The sequence below is a fragment of the Ranitomeya variabilis genome, chromosome 1, assembly GCF_051348905.1.
Source record: "Ranitomeya variabilis isolate aRanVar5 chromosome 1, aRanVar5.hap1, whole genome shotgun sequence".
NCBI lineage: Eukaryota > Metazoa > Chordata > Amphibia > Anura > Dendrobatidae > Ranitomeya > Ranitomeya variabilis.
The window spans coordinates 603257857-603284189 of NC_135232.1; the positions used below are offsets into that span (position 1 = coordinate 603257857).

Consider the following 26333-nt stretch of genomic DNA (forward strand, 5'->3'; position numbering starts at 1 on the left):
TAATCCTATCCTGTGTGATACTGACTGCTGAGCCATGTATCTAATCCTATCCTGTGTGATACTGTCTGCTGAGCCGTGTATCTAATCCTCTCCTGTGTGATACTGACTGCTGAGCCGTGTATCTAATCCTATCCTGTGTGATACTGTCTGCTGAGCTGTGTATCTAATCCTATCCTGTGTGATACTGTCTGCTGAGATGTGTATCTAATCCTATCCTGTGTGATACTGACTGCTGAGCCATGTATCTAATCCTACCCTGTGTGATAGTGACTGCTGAGCTGTGTATCTAATCCTATCCTGTGTGATACTGTCTGCTGAGCTGTGGATCTAATCCTATCCTGTGTGATACTGACTGCTGAGCCATGTATCTAATCCTATCCTGTGTGATACTGTCTGCTGAGCCGTGTATCTAATCCTCTCCTGTGTGATACTGACTGCTGAGCCGTGTATCTAATCCTATCCTGTGTGATACTGTCTGCTGAGCTGTGTATCTAATCCTATCCTGTGTGATACTGTCTGCTGAGCTGTGTATCTAATCCTATCCTGTGTGATACTGACTGCTGAGCCGTGTATCTAATCCTATCCTGTGTGATACTGACTGCTGAGCCGTGTATCTAATCCTATCCTGTGTGATACTGTCTGCTGAGCTGTGTATCTAATCCTATCCTGTGTGATACTGTCTGCTGAGCTGTGTATCTAATCCTATCCTGTGTGATACTGACTGCTGAGCCGTGTATCTAATCCTACCCTGTGTGATAGTGACTGCTGAGCCGTGTATCTAATCCTACCCTGTGTGATACTGGCTGCTGAGCCGTGTATCTAATCCTACCCTGTGTGATACTGGCTGCTGAGCTGTGTATCTAATCCTATCCTGTGTGATACTGGCTGCTGAGCCGTGTATCTTGCCGTATACTCCGGGCACATGCAGTGGATACCTGAGTGTTGTGCTGTTAGTGCGATTTCCACTCTTCTTGCCGTCCCCGCCGAGGTCACATGTGGATGTCCAGCATTCGCCCGAGTGTTAATCTCACAGACAGCTTGTCTCCCTGCGCCCGGCACTGGTTATATAATAGGGGGATTGGGGTCTTCCAGCACGTTCCCCGTAGCGCTAATCATGGCATTTAAAGGGGAAGTACCTCTATTTTAGAATTACATTTCTTATTGTAAAACTCCTGCAACAGATAAGTGGCTGTCAAACTCTCCAAGAGACTGTTCATGCAGCTAATCATAATGGATCTATTTTTTCCTGAACCAGGAGCTAAAACTCAATTTGACGCACCATAAGTGGCGTTAGTTGTCATCAGGTAGCTCATATGTGATTTGCACAGTCGCTGCTCTTCATAATTCTCTCAATGTTCAATGAAATACTATAGCCCCTGCTTCATTGAGAGAAGCTAGTTGGCATGTGACCATAACTCTGATAGTCGTATATGGGAGGTCATGTGATGAGCACTTCAACTGGCGAGCAAATCCTGACAGTGTGTGTATTACACGCTGTTAGAATTGGGCATGCTACAGTGCTTAAAGGGAACCGGTCACCCCCAAAATCAAGGGTGAGCTAAGCCCACCAGCATCAGGGGCTTATCTACAGCATTCTGGAATGCTGTAGATAAGCCCCCAATGTATCCTGAAAGATGAGAAATAGAGGTTAGATTATACTCACCCAGGGGCGGTCCCGCTGCGGTCCGGTCCGATGGACGTCGCAGGTCCGGTCCGGGGCCTCCCATCTAGAGGTGCCCTTTCTTTGCTCTCACTTTGAGTACAGACCATGCTTTTTTTGTTTACTAGCAGACCAAGCACTTAGCACTTTAGTGTGCCATCTTCTGACTTGTGCACATGCTCTATAACTGAATCTGCCTATCTATATACTCCAACAAGCATTCAACGTATATATGATACACTTTATAATTGAATCTGCCTATATTATTTATATATTTTCTAATAAGCACTTGGCTTCTTTATGTATTTATTATTATATATGGCAGCTCATTATATAACTTAGAAACACTATATGCACTTTGCTGAACTAAATCTGTATTGAATAAGGAATGGACATGTGGCGGACTTATTTATGATATATTGGGCTAGCTTAAGGTATTAATTTAATATAAATTTGTAATTTATTGGATGAAGATAGGTGCTGACATTTTTTTGATACATGCAGTGTTTGCAGCCTTTTTGTGACTGTGTTCCCTTCTACATGTATTTTAAGGCCGGCCTCACACTCAGCGTATGTAAATAAGGTCCGTTTTTTACGGCCGTAATACGCAGAAAAGTCCCCAAAATAGTGATCCGTATGTCATCCGTAGGCAGGGTGTGGCAGCGTATTTTGCGCATGGTATCCTCCGTATGTAATCCGTATGGCATCCATACTGCGATATTTTCTCGCAGGCTTGCAAAACCGACATCTAATGGATTTATGTGCTCAAATGTTCGGTAAAACATATATACAGTATATATATATATATATATATATATATGTCATTGAGACACATATATATATATATTCTGGATGTCCTCATATGAACTCGAGCGTGGAAACTTTTCCAAGGCTCCAGTTCATGAGGACATCCAGCAGAGGGCGCATCACCGCAACTCAAGGTAACTACAGGTAACTACAGATCACCCAGCTTTCCTTTCAGTACCCGGGGTTTACAGGCACCAGCGAGTGCTTTAGCACAGCTCCTGGCTGTAAAATGATTTAACCCCTTCAGATGGATTTACTTCGTGGGACGTGACAGATCATCTGAAGGTATGTATATTGTTGGTTTATTATTTTTCAGAGCAAGGGTCTTCAGGTGGATTGAGAGAGCAATAAAATATTAAAACAACCTGTGTGTTTATTTCATTAAAATACTTTTTAATAATGTGTGTGTTTTTTTAACCCTTTCATACAATTGGATTAATAATGGATAGGTGTCATAATTGACGCCTCTCCATTATTAGCCTGGCTTAATGTCACCTTACAATAGCAAGGTGACATTAACCCTTCATTACCCCATATCCCACCGCTACACGGGAGTGGGAAGAGAGAGGCCAAGTGCCAGAATAGGCGCATCTTCCAGATGTGCCTTTTCTGGGGTGGCTGGGGGCAGATGTTTTTAGCCAGGGGGGGCCAATAACCATGGACCCTCTCTAGGCTATTAATATCTGCCCTCAGTCACTGGCTTTACCACTCTGGCGGAGAAAATTGCACGGGAGCCCACGCCAATTTTTTCCGCCATTTAACCCTTTATTTTAGCAGCTACAGCGCCCAAATTTTGCACATACACACTACTAACATTAGTAGTGTGGAATATGCAAAAAAAAGGGATATGAGATGGTTTACTGTATGTAATCATGTCTCATATCCTGACGGGTTTGGGAAGGAGAAATGAAAAGCCGGCAATTGAATTACCGGCTTTTCTCTCTAACACCGGTGCGTAGTTCTCACAGGTCACACTGCTGGTCCATGTGTAATCCGTATTTTTCTCGCCCCCATAGACTTTCATTGGCGAGGTCTCAAGGACCTCTATGGTTACTATCCTGACACATCGCTGACCCCCGATCATGTGACGGGGTTGGCGATGCAATCACTTCCGGCCGCACGGCCAGAAGCGCCGGTTAAATGCTGCTGTCAGCGTTTGACAGCGGCATTTAACTAGTTAATAGCGGCGGGTGAATCGTGATTTCACCCGCCGCTATTGCGGGCACATGTCAGCTGTTCAAAACAGCTGACATGTCCCGGCTTTTTACATGCAGGGAACCCGATCTCCGCAGTAATAGTACGGCGGAGGTCGGGAAGGGGTTAATGTCCCTCCTTCTCAATGTCTTTAGTGTTAGGGGAGACATTGTATTGGTTGTCTATAGTAGTGGTCAGATAATGACCAGTATTATTTCTAGTGTAGGTTCTGCAGGGGGGGAGGTTGACACAGAACACACCAATAAAAGTGTCCCAGCATTAGGCTCCACCCCTGAGGATACTGCTGTAAAAATAACACAGTGTATAATTTTCCCCTGGAGTGTTCCTTTAAAAAAATGGTTCTAACATAAAAGAAGAACCCATATCATTCCAATTTTACCAACCAGCCCGCAAATTAACCTGCCGCTCTGCTTGTTAGCCAATTAATTTTCATGGCTGAAACAGAGAGAGATGTTCATGCTAATTAATACACCATCATGAAATAGCAGAGCACGTGTAATCTCGTTACATCAGCATCTATTACAGCGCTGCAGGGAGACATGGCGCTCACCTGCCGTTCACATCATCCCGGACGTTTTTTTTTCTCCTTTGTCTTCACACCCTTTGGATGTACCCCTCCTCCCCTATGTCTCCCGTGCAATCAAGTGCAAAGATGCAGTTAATAACTGTTAATTAGCTTTCCCTGAGCTGTGAGCATGGAGGTAACACATTCAGTTCACGTCATCAGACAGCTAGAATTGATGATATTAAGGGGCTATGTTTTAGAATAGATCCAAAATTAGTACACTGAAGATGTACAGAGAACAGACTTCTGGGTAATTCTACTTACATTATGGCTTAGAAATGGGATACCTGCCATAGCCATAACCAATCTCGTGCCATATGATCTGAAGGATTCTTAAACTTATGAACACTACCCTCCAATCATGACCCTATGTGGATTTACTCAGAGGTTTATTTACTGGGTGATGCACCCGTTGCTTCATCAGTTTGGAACAGGTCATTGTTGGTAAAAGTTTTACTGCAAAATAATAGATTTTTTTTTTATTTAATTGGACACAAGTCCTGTCAACAACATTTTTCAAACTTGTTCGGACTCCTTATCGTTTCACAAGAAAAACAATGGTGTGTTTGGTTTTAACGTAACTTTATTCTTTCCTGAGTTATTTACAAGTTTATGACCACTTATAAAATGTGCTCAAAGTGCTGCCCATTGTGCTGGATTGTCAATGCAACCATCTTCTCCCACTCTTGACACACTGATAGCAACACCGCAGAAGAAATGCTAGCACAGGCTTCCAGTATCCGATGTTTCAGATGCTGCACATCTCGTATCTTCATAGTATAGACAATTACCTTCAGATGACCCCAAATGGAGACCTTGATAGTGTAAAATGGTGATGTTTTTTTTTTTAAATCATAAACAGTGTTGATACAGTAACTGTGTTCAGCCACCAGAGGTCACCCTTGAGTAATAGACAGGATAATTACAATGTTGTTGCAGTAATTTTGTTCAGCCACCGGAGGTCACCCTTGAGTAATAGACAAGAAGATTCTGGAAACAGGACAGTTACCTCAGAGAGAGTTTCTGGGCGTTTGAGAAGAAGCAGCGCGGTGATGGAGAGTGGGGAATCTAGATCTTGAGGCATTCCTGTTTGGGACTGTGTGATTTCAAGAAAGCTATTCTGTGAGTAAACAGAGAAGTGTGACCGGTCACCGACTGTGTAGTTAGCTAGGGATAGCTAGATAGGAATCACAGCCTGGTTAAGGACACTCTTGTATTAAGAATTGCCTGATAACTAATAGACACTGTGTGGATTCCTGCGCTTCACGATTCTGGCTGTGGGATATTCCTGGAATTATTTGTGAACTTTATCTGGATCTGCATCAGAAGATTTGGTTGCTCAAATACCTATTTAATCCACTGCTGGACGTCTGTATAACAAATTTAGTCATTTACCGTTGAAGCATATATTGTGAAAGAGTACACTCTGAGCGCTCAACAATAAGACACTGCACTACGTATATACACTGAGTATATACTGTGAGATATATATATATATATATATATATATATATATATATATATATATGTTGGGAAAAACCGGGTACCCGTGATTTATTGTAAATTAGGCGGGAGGCGGGTGTAAGATTGTGTTCCTGAGAGGACCACGTGTCACAGGCACAGTATAACCCCGTGTAGGCCCGTTACAGGTAACGGAGGGAGTGGTATAGTTGTGGGGTAGTCTGATTCCTGCCTGTGAAGCTGGCATTTGGGGTCTCTCAGGCTGTATAACTTGTATTCTGTGAGTTGTGGCTGTTGTGGCCCATATTGTGTTGGGAGAGAAATTCTGTCATTTTTTGCACAATATATAAAGAAAAGTTGGTTTAATATCATATTGTGCTCTGAGTCATTCATAGCAGCGCCGTATTCTGTTCTCGAGCAGCGACCGGCATAACGGTCGTTACAATGGCCATTCAACTGGCCCACGACGACCAATCCACTTTCCAGGAAAGTGTTCATGTAGGAATGCTGGGACCTGACACCTATAATGTGGTGGTGCACCATCTTGCTGGAAAAACTCAGGGAACGTGCCATCTTCAGAGCATAAAGAGGGCAACACATCATCATGATGGTCATCGTTGGCCAGTTAAATGGCCACCAAAGTCTCCCGATCTGACCCCCTTAGAATTTTATCTTTGGGGTCATCTGAAGGCAATTGTCTATGCTGTGAAGATACGAGATGTGCAGCATCTGAAACAATGGATACTGGAAGCCTGTGCTAGCATTTCTCCTGTGGTGCTGCTTTCAGTGTGTCAAGAGTGGGAGAAGAGGGTTGCATTGACAATCAAACACAATAGGCAGCACTTTGAACACATTTTATAAGTGGTCATAAACTTGTAATAACTCATGAAAGAATAAAGTTACATTAAAACCAAGCACACCATTTTTATTGTGAAATTCTCAATAAGTTTGATGTGTCACATGACACAATAAAGTTGGATCCAAAATGGCCAACTTCAAAATGGCCGGCATGGTCACCACCCATCTTGAAAAGTTTTCCCCCTCCCATATACTAATGTGTCACAAACAGGAAGTTGATATCACCAACCATTCCCATTTTATTTAGGTGTATCCAAATAAATGACCAACCCCGTAGTATAGCTAATAGAGGGAGACAAGTGAAGAGTGAGGAATGAGGGAGGTCATAACTTTGTGCTGTCACTATTTCTGGTGGCCTATAACAGAGTACAGACAATAGATAATTCTCCTCAGGGAGGCTGAAGCTGTGAAACCATAGGAATGTAGGGAATTCTTATCTCATTATAAGGGGTGTGAAGTATGAAGACAAACTGGAAGGCTGAAGAGTGTTGTGTCATTAACACTTCATCACCACCACTCTGCCAATGCTGGAGATTGTGTGCCACAACTTAACTCACTAAGGACACCATGACAGTGGCGGGTCCTCACACAACTGTCATCCAATCTGTTGTTTCCATCACATCTTGAACATAACTAGTACTGCTAATAGTTCTAATAATGAGCTGACAAATAATGTACAGCATTACATACAAACAGCATTATAGTTATATTCTTGTACATAGGGAGCAGTATTATAGTAGTTACATTCTTGTACATAGAGGCAGTATTATAGTAGTTATATTCTTGTACATAGGGGCAGTATTATAGTAGTTATATTCTTGTACATAGGGTCAGTATTATAGTAGTTATATTCTTGTACATAGGGGCAGGATTATAGTAGTTATATTCTTGTACATAAGGGTAGTATTATAGTAGTTATATTCTTGTACATAGGGGTAGTATTATAGTAGTTATATTCTTGTACATAGGAGCAGTATTATAGTAGTTATATTCTTGCACATAGAGGCAGTGTTATTATTTATTTATATAGCACCATTAATTCCATGGTGCTGTACATGAGAAAAGGGGTTACATACAGGGTTATAGATATTGTTAACAGAAAATAAATTTACAATGATAGACTGGTACAGAGGGGAGAGGACCCTGTCCTTGCGGACTTACATTCTATTATAGTAGTTATATTCTTGTATATAGGGAGCAGTATTATATTAGTTATTTTCTTGTACATAGGGGCAGTTTTATTGTAGTTATATTCTTGCAAATAGGAAGCAGTATTATAGTCGATATATTCTTGCACATAGGAGCAGTATTATAGTAGTTATATTCTTGTACATAGGATCATTATTATATTAGTTATATTCTTGTACATACAAGGAAGTATTATAGTAGTTATATTATTGTACATAGCGGCAGTATTATAGTAGTTATATTCTTGTACATAGGGGTCAGTATTATAGTAGTTATATTCTTGTACATACAAGGAAGTATTATAGTAGTTATATTATTGCACATAGGGGCAGTATTATAGTAGTTATATTATTGTACATAGGAGCAGTATTATAGTAGTTATATTCTTGTACATAGGGGCAGTATTATAGTAGTTATATTCTTGTACATAGGAGCAGTATTATAGTAGTTATAGTCTTGTACATAGGGGCAGTATTATAGTAGTTATATTCTTGTACATAGGAGCAGTGTTATAGTAGTTATATTCTTGTACATAGGAGCAGTATTATAGTAGTTATATTCTTGTACATAGAGCAGTATTATAGTAGTTATATTCTTGTACATAGGGGCAGTATTATAGTAGTTATATTCTTATACACAGGGGCAGTATTATAGTAGTTATGTTCTTGTACATAGGGGCAGTATTATAGTAGTTATATTCTTGTACATAGGGGCAGTATTATAGTAGTTGTATTCTTGTACATAGGAGCAGTATTATAGTAGTTACATTTTTGTACAGGGGCAGTATTTTAGTAACCATATTCTTGCATATATATAGGGCAGTATCATAATATTTACATACTTGTCCATCAGGGGAAGGTATATTCTCTAATACCTCCTTCTTGTTTCTAGGGGGCCATGGAGGAGTATGGCAATTTGCTGCAGGAGCTTACTGAAAACATTACCAACGAGGATCTAGACCAATTAAAATCAGCCTGCAAGGAGGATATCCCCAGCGAGAAAAGTGATGAAATCACCTCCTGCCAAGACTGGTTCAACTACCTGGAAAAACATGATAAATTAGCAAAAGGTAAATCCTGAATATAGCGTGCTCTGTAGATTATTTCTAAATAAATGGTGCCTAATCTCTTTCACTTTTTAGTACAAACCGAGCACAGGGGATAGGCGAGTAATTTATGGTTCTAGGTTAAGTAGAAGCCATCAGCAAGCTGGCGTTAAAACATATATTTAATAAATACACTATCAGTAAAACATAGACTTTGGATCTCAGTTACAGCTTTTTGCTGATGGTTTCCAGGTTGTTCTAGAACAGGGATGCCAAACTCAAATACACAGAGGACCAAAATAAAAAGCTTTGACAAAGCTGCAGGCCAACTATGATATTTATTTAAAAAAATATCTACAATTGAGAAAGGGATCTAAGGGGAAACATTTCTCCTTGTGGAGAGTAACATACCAGCTCTAGTATGTCAAGATGCCTGTTTCCAACAGGTGGCGCTATAGAGGTCAAGTCCTCTTTCTCTCTGAAGAGGCAATCTGCATATACAATTGAGAAAGTTTTTCCTTATCAAATATAACGATTAACTTTGTAATATGGAAACAAGATTAAAGGGGTGGTCCCACGAACAAAGCACCTTTAAATTAATAAATTTTAGAATTAATATTGGAATAATATAATGCTTTGTGAGAGCAGTAAAAAGCATATGGCCCAATGGCCTAAATTAAATATGTCATACCAAAGGATAAAAGACTTTGAGTAATACAGATAATAAAGTAAGACACAAACAAAAGCGCCCCCAAACGCAGTATGATAATCCCACAGTGAATTCCTTGACAGTACCCTCCACACACACGGTACTCTACTGTACCCCCCTCCCTCATTCCCCCGACACAGAATGGTGGCCCCCATCACAGTGTGGTTCTCCAATTGTAATCCCCACACAGCTCTCCATACAGTATAAATGCCACAAAAAGTGCTCAACACAGAGTAATGGCCCCCACATAGTCCTCCATACAGTATAACTGGGCCATGCATTGCCTTCCATACAGTATAAGGGGCCCCACATAGTTCTCCACACAGTATAATGGCCACAAAAAGTGTTCCATACAGTATAATGGCCCCACTTAGTGCACTATACAGTATGATGGCCCCACATCGTCCTCCATACAGTATAATTGCCCCACATAGTGCTCCATACAGTATAATGGGCCCACATAGTGCTCCATACAGTATAATGGCCCCACATAGTGCTCCATACAGTATAATGACCCCATATAGTGCTCCATACAGTGTAATGGCCCCACATAGTGTTCCGTACAGTATAATGGCCCCACATAATGCTCAATACAGTAAGAAGCCTCACATTAAAAAAAATAAATACCTCTGCCTCTGTTACCCTGCTGCCCCGGTCTCTTAAGATCCTCTGCACAGTACAGCAGGTGCATTGTAATGACGTCATCACATCCACTATGTCAACGCTCCCTCCTCCATCATTGCCTTCAACTGTATCGGCATCTTGGATGCCGATATAATTGAAAGTGAGATGTTGGGGGGGAACCCGCCTGGTGTCGTGGGTCAAATATCTTCGGGGCACAGCTCGATGTTGCAGGCCAATATACTCGCCCTGTGGGCCAGATTTGACATATGTATTCTAGAACAAACAGAAAAAGTGGAGGGTCATGATATATCATGATATCTTCGACACCTTTGTGCATCTTTTCACAGATGCGGGAGCCTTGCAGGAGGCTACTTTCTCTATGTCAGTGATATTAACGGAGGAGAGGGAAAAATTACAGGTGCAGTTGTGTCCTGTGGTGCAGGAGGAGGGAGAGAATCGTACTGAGGCCTTTATATCAATTCTCAGCACAGTGCTGGTCAGGGCCTCGTTGGAGTCTTCTGTTGCTATGCCAATGCCTGCTGGATGCCTTTGGAGGGACCACCACCTGCGATGCGGCTCCCCCCGCCACTGTGAAAATCGTTTAACCCCTTGTCATCTCCTGAACTAACATTTATTTAATGCCTCAAGGTGAAAAAAAAGAAACACATCATACACAGTGGTGTATATATTGTACATATTGGCATACAATGAACTGCTCCACCATATTGATATGGTAGGAGCCCCATATCTCCAATTTTTGAGGTGTCATATTAATCACCCCTCAAACAAAAGCAAAAATATATATATATACAGCAAATTTATCATGAAAAAAATGTTTTTGTGGCCCATAGCAACCAATTACAGCACTGCTTTAATTTAACCCGATCCTTTTTAGAAATGAAAGCTGAGCTCTGATTGGTTGCTATGGACATGCCCTTCCTGATGAGTGATGAACATGTCAGGGTGTACGGTGTGGAGGCAGGGCCTGAGCCCACTCCCGATAAAACTGCGATTAAACCCCTTAAATGAAGTTGACAACCCTGGTGGCGCCCCGTTTTGGGTACGCCCCATCCCATGTTTCGTGTCACCATCACATGGTACCATTAGGCTGCCATTGTATGTCAATGGTAAAATGATGTAATTGTGGATCGTGGAAGAAGGAGAGGAAAAAAAATGAAAACATAAATAAATAAAAAAAATTGTCTGAGAGAGAAGGAGTTAAAGCAAATGTGGCCAATGTGTAATAACACACACGACCTGTGGAAAGCAGAGGCGCTGTTTTTAGTAGAAAGCAGCCAGGTTTCCTAATACTGGTGTATATAATGAATGATAACAACGGCGGCCATAACGGATGACTGTTATGGAGATGTTTGTGGTCGTTTTGGTTGGGGACCTTGACAGTCTTGTTTGCACAGGAGATTGTTATTTTCACACAATAATTAAAGTGACATTTCTCTCTACATCCCAGCACCGGATCTGGGAGACCTTTCTTGAGCTTTGGCATCTCATTGCCAACCTGGTTCCCTGGCAACGTGGCGCTCTGTCCCCGTAACACTGAGCACATTTCAGTTTTTTTGGATCTGCAAGTGAGAACGGTATCATGAAGCCATCAAGGGACGGAGACAGCTTGTGCCAGGGCACAATTTAATGAACCAGTCCAATACTCTGCCACGAAACGCAAAGCTAAATTGAGACGTCAGCAATGTTGTAGGGGCAAGTTCCCTTACGTGGTGACCTCCATTTGCCAATCTCAGGTAGAGATCGAGGCTCCTGGACAGCAAAAACATATGCTCAGCATGAGCATGCTCGGCCTCCATGCCTTTTACTCTCAATGGGACAGTCGGAAATTTATGTTGCTGCAGACACATCCCTTCATGCCTATTTCCCATCTCTCGGAGGTGTGGGAAATGATGAACATAGCTCTTCTACATCCATAACTCAGCTCTGCTTCTTCTCCATCCATACCTCAGCTCTGCACATCCATAAAGCAGCTCTGCTGCATCCATAACTCAGCTTTGCTTCTGCTAAATCCATACGTCAGCTTCTCTACATCCATAACTTAGCTCTGCTTCTGCTCCATACATAACCCTGCTCTGCACATCTATAACTCAGCTCTGCTGCATCCATAACTCAGTTCTGCACATCTATACCTCAGCTGTCCTGAATCCATAACTCAGCTCTGCACATCTATAACTGAGCTCTGTTGCCTCCATAACTCAGTTCCCCTGCATCCATAACTCAGCTACTCTACATCCATTTCTCAGTTTTTCTACATCCATGACTCAGCTCTCCACATCCATAATTCAGCTCTTCTGGTTTCTTAATTCAACTCTGCTGCTTTCATAACTCAGCTCTGCTGCATCCAAAATTCAGCTCTGCTACATCCATAGAATACAGAACCCAGTCATCCTTATCTTTATGGCCACTCCAAAATTCTCACACATGGAGCAGAGACATGTACAGTATACATTACTCACAACTAGTTCTCCGGATTGAGTCTGTCAAGACATTGGGATCCCGTGATGGAGCCGTATCAATAATACACTGCTCAAAAAAATAAAGGGAACACTTAAACAACACAATATAACTCCAAGTAAATCAAACTTCTGTGAAATCAAACTGTCTACTTAGGAAGCAACACTGTTTGACAATCAATTTCACATGCTTTTGTGCAAATGGAATAGACCACAGATGGAAATTATTGACTATCATCAAGACACAATTATCAAGTTCTGCAGGTGGGGACCACAGACCACATCTCAGTACCAATGCTTTCTGGCTGATGTTTTGGTCACTTCTGAATGTTGATTGGGCTTTCACACTCGTGGTAGCATGAGACAGACTCTACAACCCACACAAGCGGCTCAGGTAGTGCAGCTCATCCAGGATGGCACATCAATGTGAGCTGTGGCAAGGTTTGCTGTGTCTGTCAGCGTAGTGTCCAGAGGCTGGAGGCGCTACCAGGAGACAGGCCAGTACACTAGGAGATGTGGAGGGGGCCGTAGGATGGCAACAACCCAGCAGCAGGACCGCTACCTCCGCCTTTGAGCAGTGAGGAACAGGAGGAGCACTGCCAGAGCCCTGCAAAATGACCTCCAGCAGGCCACAAATGTGCCTGTGTCTGCACAAACAATTAGACACTGTGTAATGATTATAAGGGATAACTCAGGAGACTCTTTGCATGGAACAAGACAACTACAGGACACAGTTTTATAAGTGGTAAAGTCTATATTATCACACGGTGATTCAAACAGGTGCAGAGAGAAACTCAAGTCCACAACATTTGGTGTGAATATTAAACGCAGCTTAACAGTCTATAGGAAACTTCAGAGGAAAATGCAATCACGCAGAAAGTCTATGAAGCACAATTTTTCTTGAGGATACTTGACACGAATAAGTCCTTGGTAGTCCAAACACAGATAGATATGCTTATAAGGCAGTTCAAATAATATCTTAGCACAACCAGGGAGGCCTGGGTAAAAGTCTCAGGTTTAAGAAGAGCAGCAACAGTTTACATGTCCAGCAAATGCAGATGGAAACAAACACAAGCAGCCAGATGGAGGATTACTGGAAACCGATGTATGCAGCAGAAACTCAGAGCTGAGTGGCAGGATCTCCACACAGGAGCAGGTGCAGGTGCAGGTGCAAAGCCAGGGAGTCGTCAGGAGCTGGATGCAAGGCAGAATACTCTAGCACAGACTGAAGGCTGGGGTGGAGTTTTATAGCAGGAAGACGCAGTGCACATGAGACCAAAGACGCCATCTTGGAAAAGGGCAGTAATGCACAAAAGGTAATCAAAATGTTCTGAGTCCTGGCATTACTCCCTCCTTAGAAGCTGCCTCAGGATGATCCTGGACCTGGTTTCTCAGGGAATCTTTGATGAAAACAAGAGATCTTCTGTTGGGCATTGATGTTGTCCACAGGTTCCCAAGAGTCTTCCTCAGGGAGATATCCCTGTCATCTTATAAGATATTGGAGCCGATTCCTGCGAATCCTGGAATCAATAATTTCCTCCACCACAAATTGTTCTTGCCCATCAATCACCACAGGCTGCGGAGGTGGCACAACACGTCCCTGGTAGGTATTAGGAGATACAGGCTTTAGTAACGATACATGAAAAACTGGGTGTACCTTCATAGTCCTAGGCCGCTTCAGACGGCAGGCCACAGAACTCACAATACCGTTGATCTTGAAAGGACCAATGAATTTCTGTCCAAGTTTTTGTGAAGGAACGTTTAACTTCAGATTCTTAGTTGATAACCACACGGAATCTCTTACCTTGAACATGAGTGCAGGTTTACGGAATCTATCAGCCGATCTCTTATAACGTTCTTGAGCCGTGGTCAGGGATTCCTTCAGAACCTCCAGATTTTGCCTCATCTCAGTCAGCCTTTCCTCAACTGCTGGAACCGGAGAATTAATCAGAGACCTAGGTAAGATACATGGATGATAACCCAGATTGGCAAAGAAAGGAGTGAACTTAGTGGAGGTGCTCTGAGAATTATTGTATGAAAATTCGGCTAACGGCAGTAATTCCAACCAATCATCTTGGAGATGGCTAACATAGCATCTTAGATATTGTTCCAACGTCTGGTTGGTACGCTCAGTCTGACCATTTGTCTGGGGATGGTAAGCGCAAGAGAGACAGACATTAATATTGAGTGCAGAGCAAAACCCCTTCCAGAATCTTGAAGTGAACTGTACGCCACGGTCAGAGATGATCTCATCCGGGACCCCATGCAGCCGGAAGACATTCTGAATAACCAAGTTTACTGTATCCTTAGCTGAGGGGAGGCCGGTGCATGGAACAAAATGAGCGACTTCAGTCAGGCGATCAACTACTACCATGATCGTATTCATGCCCCCCGATGTAGGCAGCTCCACAATAAAGTCCATTGATATAGACCCCCAAGGTCGGGACGGAACAGGTAATGATTGCAGGAGACCCGCAGGTGCCACACGAGGAGTCTTGTAACGAGCACAAACCTCGCAAGACAGAACATAGTCCTTAGTATCCTTCAGGCAAGTTGGCCACCAGAAAAATCGGCTTAGGAACTCTTGTGTCTTCTGTACCCCCCTGTGACCAGCCAACTTGGAGTCATGTACCAACTTGAGGATCTGCAGACGGACGGCCTCAGGGACGTAGATACGTCGATCTCTGAACCACATGCCACCCTTAAAGGCAAGATTAATATCAACAGGTGGGTTGGCCAGAAATACATCACCGTCATAAGCCTCCCTGCACTTCTTCCACAAGTCCTGATCGTGGATAACTCCGATGAAACTGGCATCAGATAGAATGGTCTTGGATGGGGCTCCAGGTACGGAATCCGCAGCATGGATTCGGGATAAAGCATCAGCCTTCCCATTACGAGAACCTGGACGGTACGAGATAACAAAATTAAATTGATTTAAAAATAAGTTCCAACGAGCCTGACGAGGAGAAAGACATCTAGCAGATCTGAGGAACTCTAAATTGCGATGGTCAGTAAGCCCTACGATCTGTTGTGCAGCTCCTTGCAGATGATGCCTCCATTCCTTGAAAGCCGCAATAATAGCCAGCAATTCCTTGTCTCCCACATCGTAGTTCTTCTCTGCTGAGGTTAGTCTACGGGAAAAGAAAGCACAAGGATGCAGCAGACCCTTCTCTCCAGTTCTTTGGGAGAGAATAGCTCCCAAGGCATTATCAGAAGCGTCCACCTCCACAATGAAAGAAAGTGTTGGATCTGGGTGTATCAACAGCGGTGCTGAGGTGAAACAGATCTTAAGCCGATCAAAAGCTTCTTGAGCCTGTGATGACCACTTAAAGGGCTTTTCCTTCTTTGTCAAGGAAGTAATGGGACGGATAATATCAGAAAAATTTCGAATAAAACGTCTGTAGAAATTTGCAAAACCAATAAAACGATGCACCTCCTTAACGTTCTCGGGTACCGGCCAGTCAAGGATAGCCTGAATCTTACCAGATTCCATGTTCAGCCCCTGGGGAGAGATGATATAACCTAAGAACTGTATCTCAGAACGAAGGAACTCGCATTTCTCCGGCTTGATATACACATGGTTCTCTTTCAGACGTCTTAAAACGGCTTTGACATGTTCTTCGTGTTCCTGTAGAGAGTCAGAAAAGATTAGAATATCGTCCAAATAGATCACCACAAACTGGTCCAACAAATCTCTGAAAATGTCATTAGCAAGGTGTTGAAACGTTGCAGGGGCATTACAAAGCCTGAAGGGCATCAAGAGATATTCAAAGTGTCCATACCGGCATCGGAATGCTGTCTTCCACTCATCCCCTGGACGAATATGCACCAAATTATAAGCCCCACGAAGATCCAGTTTAGAGAACACCTTAGCATGGCGGACTCTTTCCAGTAATTCGGGAATCAGAGACAAAGGGTAACGATTCCGTACGGTTACCTTATTGAGCTCTCAATAGTCCAGACAGGGTCTCAGAGACCCATCCTTCTTCTTTACAAAAAATATAGGTGCCCCTGCTCTAGAAGAAGAAGGACGTATGAAGCCTTTGGCCAGACTTTCATCAATATACTCCTTTAAGGCTTGAATCTCAGGTGCCGCCAAAGGATATACGTTACCAAAAGGAATAGCTGCCCCAGGAAGCAACTCAATGGGACAGTCATAATGCCTGTGTGGAGGAAGCTGATCTGCATTCTTCTTGTCACAGATGTCAGAGAACTCTTTATATGCTGAAGGTAAAGTAAATACCTGTACCGGTGGTTCTGTAGCTGTGGACTTGTGGACAGCTTCAGTTAATGCTGAGTTGCTCCTTGTTGGAAAGATAATCTCCTTGGTCTCCCAGTTGATAGTTGGATTCTGAGAAAGCAGCCAAGGGATGCCTAAAATCACAGGAAAATGAGAAGATATTAACAAGAAAGAGAGTTGCTTTTGATGATTAGGCTCCAACAAAATCTCAAGGGGTGCGGTCTCCTGATCCACAGGCTCGGAGATTAAAGGTGACCCATCCACTGTTTCCATGGTAATTGGAGAGGCTCTTTGCTGAATTTCAATACCATGTTCCTTGGCAAATGCGATATCCATAAAATTGCCACCTGCACCAGAGTCAATCATAGCTGCACTGGAAATCCACTGTCCTGTACACAGGATCTTAATTGGGAGAGAACAGTGAGAGTTCTTTTCATTTAGCTCCTTGGCTGGTGAAGACATAGAAAGTGAATGGAATACAGCGTTTAAAGGCAGGATACATTCAGAGATGTCAGATTCATCATCATAGTTGTCATACTCCCCTACTGCTGCTAGCACCTTGTTAGGCCGCTTGGGACACTTGGGACAGTTGATTAGAAAGTGGTCAGACTGGCCGCAGTAGAAACATAGACTTTCTCGAAGGCAATGCTCCCGGCGCTCATTACTCTCGCGCCTCTGAACAGAATCAATTTGCATGGGCACCTCCTCTACCTCTCGAGATGTTTTACCTGCAGGCTCTTTGGAAGGAAGGGAAAAGTTAGAAATACGGTTATTTGCAGCAAACTTCTCCTGCCTACGCTCAGTAAGGCGAATGTCAATGCGCACACAATGCTGTAAAAATGTCTCTAGCTTTTGTGGTGATTCAGAGCGAGCTAATTCATCCTTTACAATGCTAGACAGACCCCTCTTAAAAATAGGTAATTGTGCATAACTGTCCAAATTAGTATCTACCGCTAATCTCCTGAATTCAGTAGCATACTCAATAACAGAACGTTTAGCCTGGCGTAAAGACAATAAAGCAGATTCAGCGGTTGCACGGCGATTAGGGTCATCAAACATTAATGCCATAGCTGCCAAAAAATTGTCCAAATTATTTAACCGCGGGTCACGAGACTCAATCATCGGATTCGCCCAGACGAGCGCTCGTGCGGTCAGCAGTATTATTACACACAATACTTTGGATCTATCATTAGGAAAACGGTCAGCATGCACATCAAAATATAGCATACATTGATTCGCAAAGCCACGAGATTTGTCGCGATCACCATTAAATCTGAATGGGGGCATCTTAGGTGGGCTAGCTGGTGGCGGTTGCCCAGATGGTAAAGTCGCTTGTGCAGCCATTTGCGTGCTTATGTCCTGAAAAGCCCATTCATACTGGGACTCTATGCCAGCAAGTTTGTTTTCCTGGGCTGCCATGCGGGTGCTTAAGTCCTGCAAAGTTTGTCCAAACACTTGTTGATTGTGTTCAATGCTTCCAAATTCTTTTGCAGACCTTCCACATCTTTCTGCAGTGATCTAATTATGGAGAACACCTGCTCTAGTCTGCTCTCTGCAGTCATTGTTCCAGCAGTCTCTTCTTTTGAGGCTAGAGAATCCTGTAATGATTATAAGGGATAACTCAGGAGACTCTTTGCATGGAACAAGACAACTACAGGACACAGTTTTATAAGTGGTAAAGTCTATACTATCACACGGTGATTCAAACAGGTGCAGAGAGAAACTCAAGTCCACAACACTTGGTGTGAATATTAAATGCAGCTTAACAGTCTACACTGTGTTCCAAATTATTATGCACAAAGAGTTTAGGAGTGATAAGGTTAGAATTTTTTTGTTTGTCATTTAAACTCATTGATGGTGATGTGTGTCAGGGCTCTTTATATCACTGAAAGCAATTGCAGATACCTGTGCAAATTAGTTTGGCAGGTGTGTCCAAATAAAGGCAAGACTACTTAAGAAGGCTGTTCCACATTATTAAGCAGCCTACATTTTTTGCCAAAATGGGAAAGAAAAAGGATGTGTTGGCTGCCGAGAAGCAACAAATTGTGGAGTATTTAGGTCAAGGCATGACTACAATCAACATTGCCAAGACTCCTTATCGTGATCATTGCACAATCAAGAAGGATGTAGATGATTCCCAGCACACACGTGTGCGTGCTGATAAGGAAAAATTGAGGACTCTTTCCAAAAGGCAATTGTGTAAGGTTAAAAGAGCAGCTGCAAAAATGCCTTGTCATAGCAGCAGACAAGTTTTTGAAGCTGCTGGTGCCTCCAACGTCCCCAGAACAACAAGATGCAGGGTCCTTCAGAGGTTTGCAGCTGTGCGTAAGCCATCCTGTCGACCACCTCTATCCACTGCACACAAGCAGAAACGGCTCCAGTGGGCCAAACGATACATGAAGACTGACTTCCAAACTGTTTTGTTCACCGATAAGTGTCGTGCAACGCTCAATGGTCCAGATGGATGGAGTGGAGGATGGCTGGTTGATGGACACCCCATGAAAACACAGCTAAGGCGCCAACAAGGAGGAGGTGGAGTAATGTTTTGGGCTGGAATCATGGGGAGAGAGATTGTCGGCCCCTTTATGATCCCTGAAGGGGTAAAGATGAACTCCATAATCTATGTGGAGTTTCTAAAACAACACTTCCTGCCATGGTTCAAGAGGAAGAACCGTGCTTTCCGCAGCAAGATCATTTTCATGCATGATAATGCACCGTCTCATGCTGCAAAAAACACATCTGCATCTCTGGCTGCTATGGGCATAAAAGAGGACAAACTTATGGTGTGGCCACCATCTTCCCCTGACCTCAACGCCATTGAGAACCTCTGGAGCATCATCAAAAGGAGTGTCTATGATGGCGGGAGGCAGTTCACATCTAAGCAACAGCTCTGGGAGGGTATTCTGTTCAAATGCAAAACAATTGAAGCAGAAACCCTCCAAAAACTGACAAATTCAATGGACGAGAGAGTTCAAAAGCTTCTTTCGAACAAGGGGTCCTATGGGCAAATGTAACATCACCTAGAATAAAGTTTTCACTTGAAAACTGTTTGATTTCATTTTGTAATAAGCTGATAATGCTTATAACTTCACAATTGACCATTTTTTTGTTCAAAATATAAAAGGTTGAAAACTCTGCTGTGCATAATAATTTGGAACATGCATTTTGAGTGTTTATTTTTTTTTAAAAGATACTGTTTTCATAGGCAGTTTGTTCCAAAACATTGCAATTATACTAGAATAGTAGATGACTGGAAAATAACAATGACTGAAATTCAGATAGGTAATTTAGAGAAAATATGAGGAAATATTATTTGCATAATAATTTGGAACACAGTGTATAGGAAACTTCAGAGGAAAATGCAATCACGCAGAAAGTCTATGAAGCACAATTATTCCTGAGGATACTTGACACGAATAAGTCCTTGGTAGTCCAAACACAGATAGATATGCTTATAAGGCAGTTCAAATAATATCATAGTACAACCAGGGAGGCCTGGGTAAAAGTCTCAGGTTTAAGCAGAGCAGCAACAGTTTACATGTCCAGCAAATGCAGATGGAAACAAACACAAGCAGCCAGATGGAGGATTACTGGAAACCGATGTATGCAGCAGAAACTCAGAGCTGAGTGGCAGGATCTCCACACAGGTTCACAGGAGCAGGTGCAGGTGCAAAGCCAGGGAGTCATCAGGAGCTGGATGCAAGGCAGAATACTCTAGCACAGACTGAAGGCTGGGGTGGAGTTTTATAGCAGGAAGACACAGTGCACATGAAACCAAAGACGCCATCTTGGAAAAGGGCAGTAATGCACAAAAAGGTAATAAAAATGTTCAGAGTCCTGACACACCGACTCCATGAGGATGATCTGAGTGCCCGACATCCACAGATGGGGGTTGTGCTCACAACCCAACACCGTGCAGGACGCTTGGCATTTGCCACAGAACACCAGGATTGGCAAATTCGCCACTGGCGCCCTGTGCTCTCCACAGATAAAAGCAGGTTCACACTGAGAACATGTGACAGACGTGACAGAGTCTGGAGACGCAGTGCAGAGCGATCTGCTGCCTGCAACATCTTTCAGCATGACCGGTTTGGTAGTGGGTCAGTAATGGTGTGGGGTGGCATATCTTTGGAGGGCTGCACAGCCCTCCATGTGCTCGCCAGAGGTAGTCTGACTGCCATTAGGTACCGAGATGAGATCCTCAGACCCCTTGTGAGACCATATGCTGATGCGGTTGGCCTTGGGTTCCTCCTAATGCAGGATAATCCCAGACCTCATGTGGCTGGAGTGTGTCAGCAGTTCCTGCAAGATGAAGTCATTGAAGCTATGGACTGGCCCACCCGTTCCCCAGACCTGAATCCGATTGAACACATCTGGGACATCATGTCTCGCACCATTCACCAATGTCACGTTGCACCACAGACTGTCTAGGAGTTGGCAGATGCTTTAGCCCAGGTCTGGGAGGAGATCCTTCAGGAGACCATCCGCCGTCTCATCAGGAGCATGCCCAGGCGTTGTAGGGAGGTCATACAGGCACCTGGAGGCCACGCACACTACTGAGCATCATTTCCTTGTCTTGAGGCATTCCAACTGAAGTTGGATCATTCCAACTCCACACCTCCGTGGGATATTAGTTGTGATTTACATTGATCATTTTTAGGTTTTATTGTTCTCAACACATTCCACTATGTAATGAATAAAGATTTACAACTATTTTTTTGAGCATTGTATATCCCAAAATAGATGATCTAACGGAGGGTTTTCCTGAGTCAAGAAACATGAAAAACAACCTCTAAAGACATTTCAGGGATGTGACTGGTGGTAGCTGCGATGGATGGGGGGTAAAAGTGCCAGGACAGGGTCACGAATTCACCAGAAGTAAAGTCGAGGACTCTGTCTTTGTTATCCGACAGAACAATCCGTGAAAGCCTGAACCATTCGAAATCTGAACAAGTGAGGCATTGTACCTTGTGTCACCCGGACATCAGGCTCTTGTCTGACAACCCGATGTAACAATTAGGCCTCTCTGAAAGCACGGGGAGAAATTTCCTTTCCACTGATATCAAATGATGGTCGTGTATTATTTATCACTAAAAAGCTTTTATTTATATCCAGACTTTATATTTTTGTATGTTTTTCTATTAGATTTTATGCATTATTTTTTTCTCTCTCGTCTTTATGGGTTGTGTTTGTTTTGTTGCTCATCTCTACTGAAGTGAGAAGAGCTGAGCTGTAATACCTCACACAACTTGTAGATAGATGTGGCACTGTTTTGGAAAAAACAGCCATGTTTTTCTAATCCTGGACAATCCATTTAAGACACCTTACAGATATATTAATAAGTGCCATAAACAGTTGTATTGCGAGTCAAAAGCGATCACACAACATTATTATTTATTATAGCGCCATTTATTCCATGGCGCTTTACATGTGAGGAGGGGTATACATAATAAAAACAGGTACAATAATCTTGAACAATACAAGTCACAGCTGGTACAGGAGGAGAGAGGACCCTGCCCACGAGGGCTCGCAATCTACAAATCCTTCTTTGCAGACACGTCTCTACATCATTGGTCTCCAACCTGTGACTCTCAAGCTGCGGTAAAACTACAATTCCCAGCATGCATTGACAACATGGCGTCTATTAATCAAAATATTATGATAAATGTCACATAGACCCCGGTTTGATCTCAACCAGCCCCACATACACGAGTTTTCAAAGGGTAGCCTAAGAGTGGTGGAGTAAATTTGCGCCAGACACCTCTGGTGGCGACCTACCTCTAGAGACAACCAAAGGATCAAGAGTTCAGATTTAAAGAGCCCAATACTTCTCTCCCCTGCTTCATCTATCAGGGAAGAATCATCCAATTTTTCCAAAGGTTATAGATTTGTCAGACCTTGATCAAATGTGTATGGTGTCCTAAGTAGTCTGTGGCCGAGGCTCACATCATATTTCCTGAAAATGCTATTTTGAGTTTTGGTATTTTAGTTGATTTTTTTTTATTATTATTTCCAGATAATCTTGCTTACATAGAACACATTTTCGAGATCTCTCGACGTCCCGACCTTCTCACCATGGTCATTGACTACAGGACCAAAGTTTTGAAAATTTCAGCAGAAGAAGAACTTGACACAAAACTCACTCGGATCCCTAGTGCTAAGAAATACAAAGGTACTGTATGTTATCCTGAAGATTTGATTTTCCATCATCATTAGGGCCATCAGTGTACATGTATAAATTGTAATAGTTGACAAAAACGAGCCATAAATTTGTTTTCTCAATGTAATGACTTTTGTTCAGATAGAGGAATAAAGTTTGGAAGGAATCATGAAGAACTAGAGGTTTAGAAGACCTCAAATAACTCTTGAATCATTGAAGACCATCTAAAAAATAAAATACAATGTTTTTGGTATCTAGAATGATCCAAAGGTATATCTTGTCTAGGAAACCTCAACTGGGTAAATAAAGTTAAGTCTAAACCTACAAGTGACACTTAGGAACTTGGAGAACCATCACCTTCCCCAAACCTTGGTCAATAGAAAAGTTGTAGAATAGCCACAGTTCTTCATGACCTACTAATTTCCAAGCATGGCTGTTCCTCCACAAAGATAGATGATGACATGCCAACCATGTTTGGTCTCTGGGGCATGGAAGTATTGGTTTTCAGCCCTTCAGAACAGGAAGGTGTTAGGAAGTCCACGTATGGTTATTATTATTATTATTTATTGTTATAGCGCCATTTATTCCATGGCGCTTTACATGTGAGGAGGGGTATACATAATAAAAACAAGTTCAATAATCTTAAACAATACAAGTCATAACTGGTACAGGAGGAGTGAGGACCCTGCCCGCGAAGGATCACAATCTACAAGGGATGGGTGAGAATACAGTAGGTGAGGATAGAGCTGGTCATGCAGCGGTTTGGTTGATCGGTGGTTCTGCAGGTTGTAGGCTTGTCGGAAGAGGTGGGTCTTCAGGTTCTTTTTGAAGATTTCGATGGTAGGCGAGAGTCTGATGTGTTGTGGTAGAGGGTTCCAGAGTAGGGGTGATACGCGAGAGAAATCTTGTATACGATTGTGGGAAGAGGAGATAAGAGGGGAGTAGAGAAGGAGATCTTGTGAGGATCGGAGGTTGCGTGTAGGTAAGTACCGGGAGACGAGGTCACAGATGTATGGAGGAGACAGGTTGTGGATGGCTTTGTATGTCATGGTTAGGGTTTTGTACTGGAGTCTCTGGGCAATGGTGAGCCAGTGAAGGGATTGACAGAGGGGAGAGGCAGGGGAATAGCGAGGGGACAGGTGGATTAGTCGGGCAGCAGAGTTTAGAATAGATTGGAGGGGTGCGAGAGTGTTCGAGGTGAGGCCACAGAGCAGGAGGTTGCAGTAGTCAAGGCGAGAGATGATGAGGGCATGGACTAGGGTTTTTGCAGATTCTTGGTTGAGGAATGAACGGATTCGTGAAATATTTTTGAGTTGAAGTCGACAGGAAGTGGAAAGGGCTTGGATATGTGGTTTGAAGGAGAGATCAGCGTCAAGGATTACCCCGAGGCAGCGAGCTTGTGGGACTGGGGAGAGTGGGCAGCCATTTACTGTAATGGTTAGGTTCGTTGGGGGGGTCGCGTGAGATGGGGGAAAGATGATGAATTCTGTTTTGTCCATGTTAAGTTTCAGAAATCTAGCGGAGAAGAAGGATGAAATAGTGGACAGACATTGAGGGATTCTGGTTAGTAGGGAGGTGATATCTGGTCCAGAGATGTAGATCTGTGTGTCATCAGCATAGAGGTGATACTGAAAGCCATGAGATTCTATGAGCTGTCCCAGGCCAAAGGTGTAAATGGAGAAGAGCAGGGGCCCAAGGACTGAACCTTGTGGGACTCCGACAGATAGGGGGCGAGGTGAGGAGGTGGTGTGTGAGTGGGAGACGCTGAATGTTCGGTCTGTTAGGTATGATGAGATCCAGGATAGGGCCAAGTCTGTGATGCCAAGGGATGAGAGGGTCTGTAATAATATGGAATGGTCCACTGTGTCAAAGGCAGCCGACAGGTCGAGGAGGAGGAGAACAGAGTAGTGTCGCTTGCTCTTGGCGGTTAAGAGGTCGTTGGTGACCTTAGTTAGGGCAGTTTCAGTGGAATGGTGTGACCGGAAGCCAGATTGTAAGCGGTCAAAGAGGGAGCAAGAAGAGAGATGGGAGGACAGTTCAAGGTAGACGTGTTGTTCCAGTAGTTTAGAGGCATAAGGGAGAAGTGATATAGGGCGATGGCTAGATACAGAGGATGGGTCAAGAGAGGGCTTTTTGAGGATAGGTGTGATTGAGGCATGTTTAAAGCTTGAGGGGAAAACACCAGTTGTTAGTGATAGGTTGAAGAGATGGGTTAGGGTTGGGATGAAGACTGTGGTGAGGTTTGGGATGAGGTGGGATGGGAGCGGGTCAAGTGCACAGGTGGTGAGATGCGATCTAGAGAGTAGAGTGGAGAGTTGATCTTCTGTAATGGTGGAGAAGTTGGTTTTGGAGGTGAAGGGCAGGGAAGTCGGGAGGAAGGACACTGGGGCTTGTTGACCAAAACTGTCTCTGATGCTATCAATCTTCTGCTTGAAGAATGAGGCAAAGTCTTCAGCGGAGATAAGTGGGGAGGGAGGAAGTGCTGGGGGACGGAAGAGAGAATTGAAGGTGTTGAATAACTGTTTAGGGTTGTGAGACAGGGAGGATATGAGAGATGAGAAGTAGGTTTGTTTAGCTGTGGCGAGTGTGGTCTTGAAAGTAGTGAGGGACTGTTTGAATGCGATGAAGTGGTCGTTGGAGTGGGATCTTTTCCATCTGCACTCAGCAGCCCTGGAAGCTTGCCTCAGTTCTTTGGTCAGGCTGGTGTGCCAGGGCTGTCTGTTGATTTTGCGAGCTTTGGTATGTGTAAGTGGGGCAGCAGATTCCAAAGCTACAGCTATTGTGGTGTTATATAGAGCGGCAGCGTCATCCGCATTGTGTATGGAACTTATGTCTGTGAGAGGGAGGAGGGATTCAGATAATGAATGTAGGTCAAGATGTTTAAGATTTCTGCGAGGGTGTGAAAGTTTGTGGGGTGGGGATTGTAGACATGGAGTGGAGAGAGATGAGAATGTGAGAAGGTTGTGGTCAGAGAGAGGAAGAGGTGAGTTAGAGAGGTTAGATAGGGAGCAGAGGCGGGTGAAGATGAGGTCCAGTGTGTGACCATCTTTGTGAGTGGCTGCAGAAGACCATTGAATGAGGCCGAAGGAGGAAGTGAGAGATAGAAGTTTAATGGCAGCTGAGAGGGAAGTGTCAATGGGGATGTTGAAATCGCCCATGATAATAGTGGGGATGTCCGCAGAAAGGAAATGAAGTAGCCAGGTGGTGAAGTGGTCAAAGAAGGTGGTGGCTGGCCCTGGGGGGCGGTAAATGGCAGCCAGTTGGAGGTTGGAGGGGGAGTAGATGCGCACAGAGTGCACCTCAAAGGAAGGGAGGGTAACAGAG

General features: G+C 43.5%; 1 protein-coding gene across 2 annotated transcripts in view; it reads left to right on the forward strand.

Annotated features, from left to right (window-relative positions):
• Nucleotides 1-26333, forward strand: part of PEA15 (proliferation and apoptosis adaptor protein 15) — a 71398-nt gene that overhangs the window by 36567 nt on the left and 8498 nt on the right. Inside the window, exons 1-3 of one of the 2 annotated variants that reach the window (XM_077259352.1) lie at nt 5238-5369; nt 8646-8823; nt 22866-23021. In XM_077259352.1, coding sequence (XP_077115467.1) covers nt 8652-8823; nt 22866-23021 — 328 coding nt within the window. In that variant the 5' untranslated portion in view covers nt 5238-5369; nt 8646-8651. Of the gene's footprint in view, nt 1-5237; nt 5370-8645; nt 8824-22865; nt 23022-26333 lie in introns of those variants that run through there. The other variant, XM_077259347.1, reaches the window with a different exon arrangement.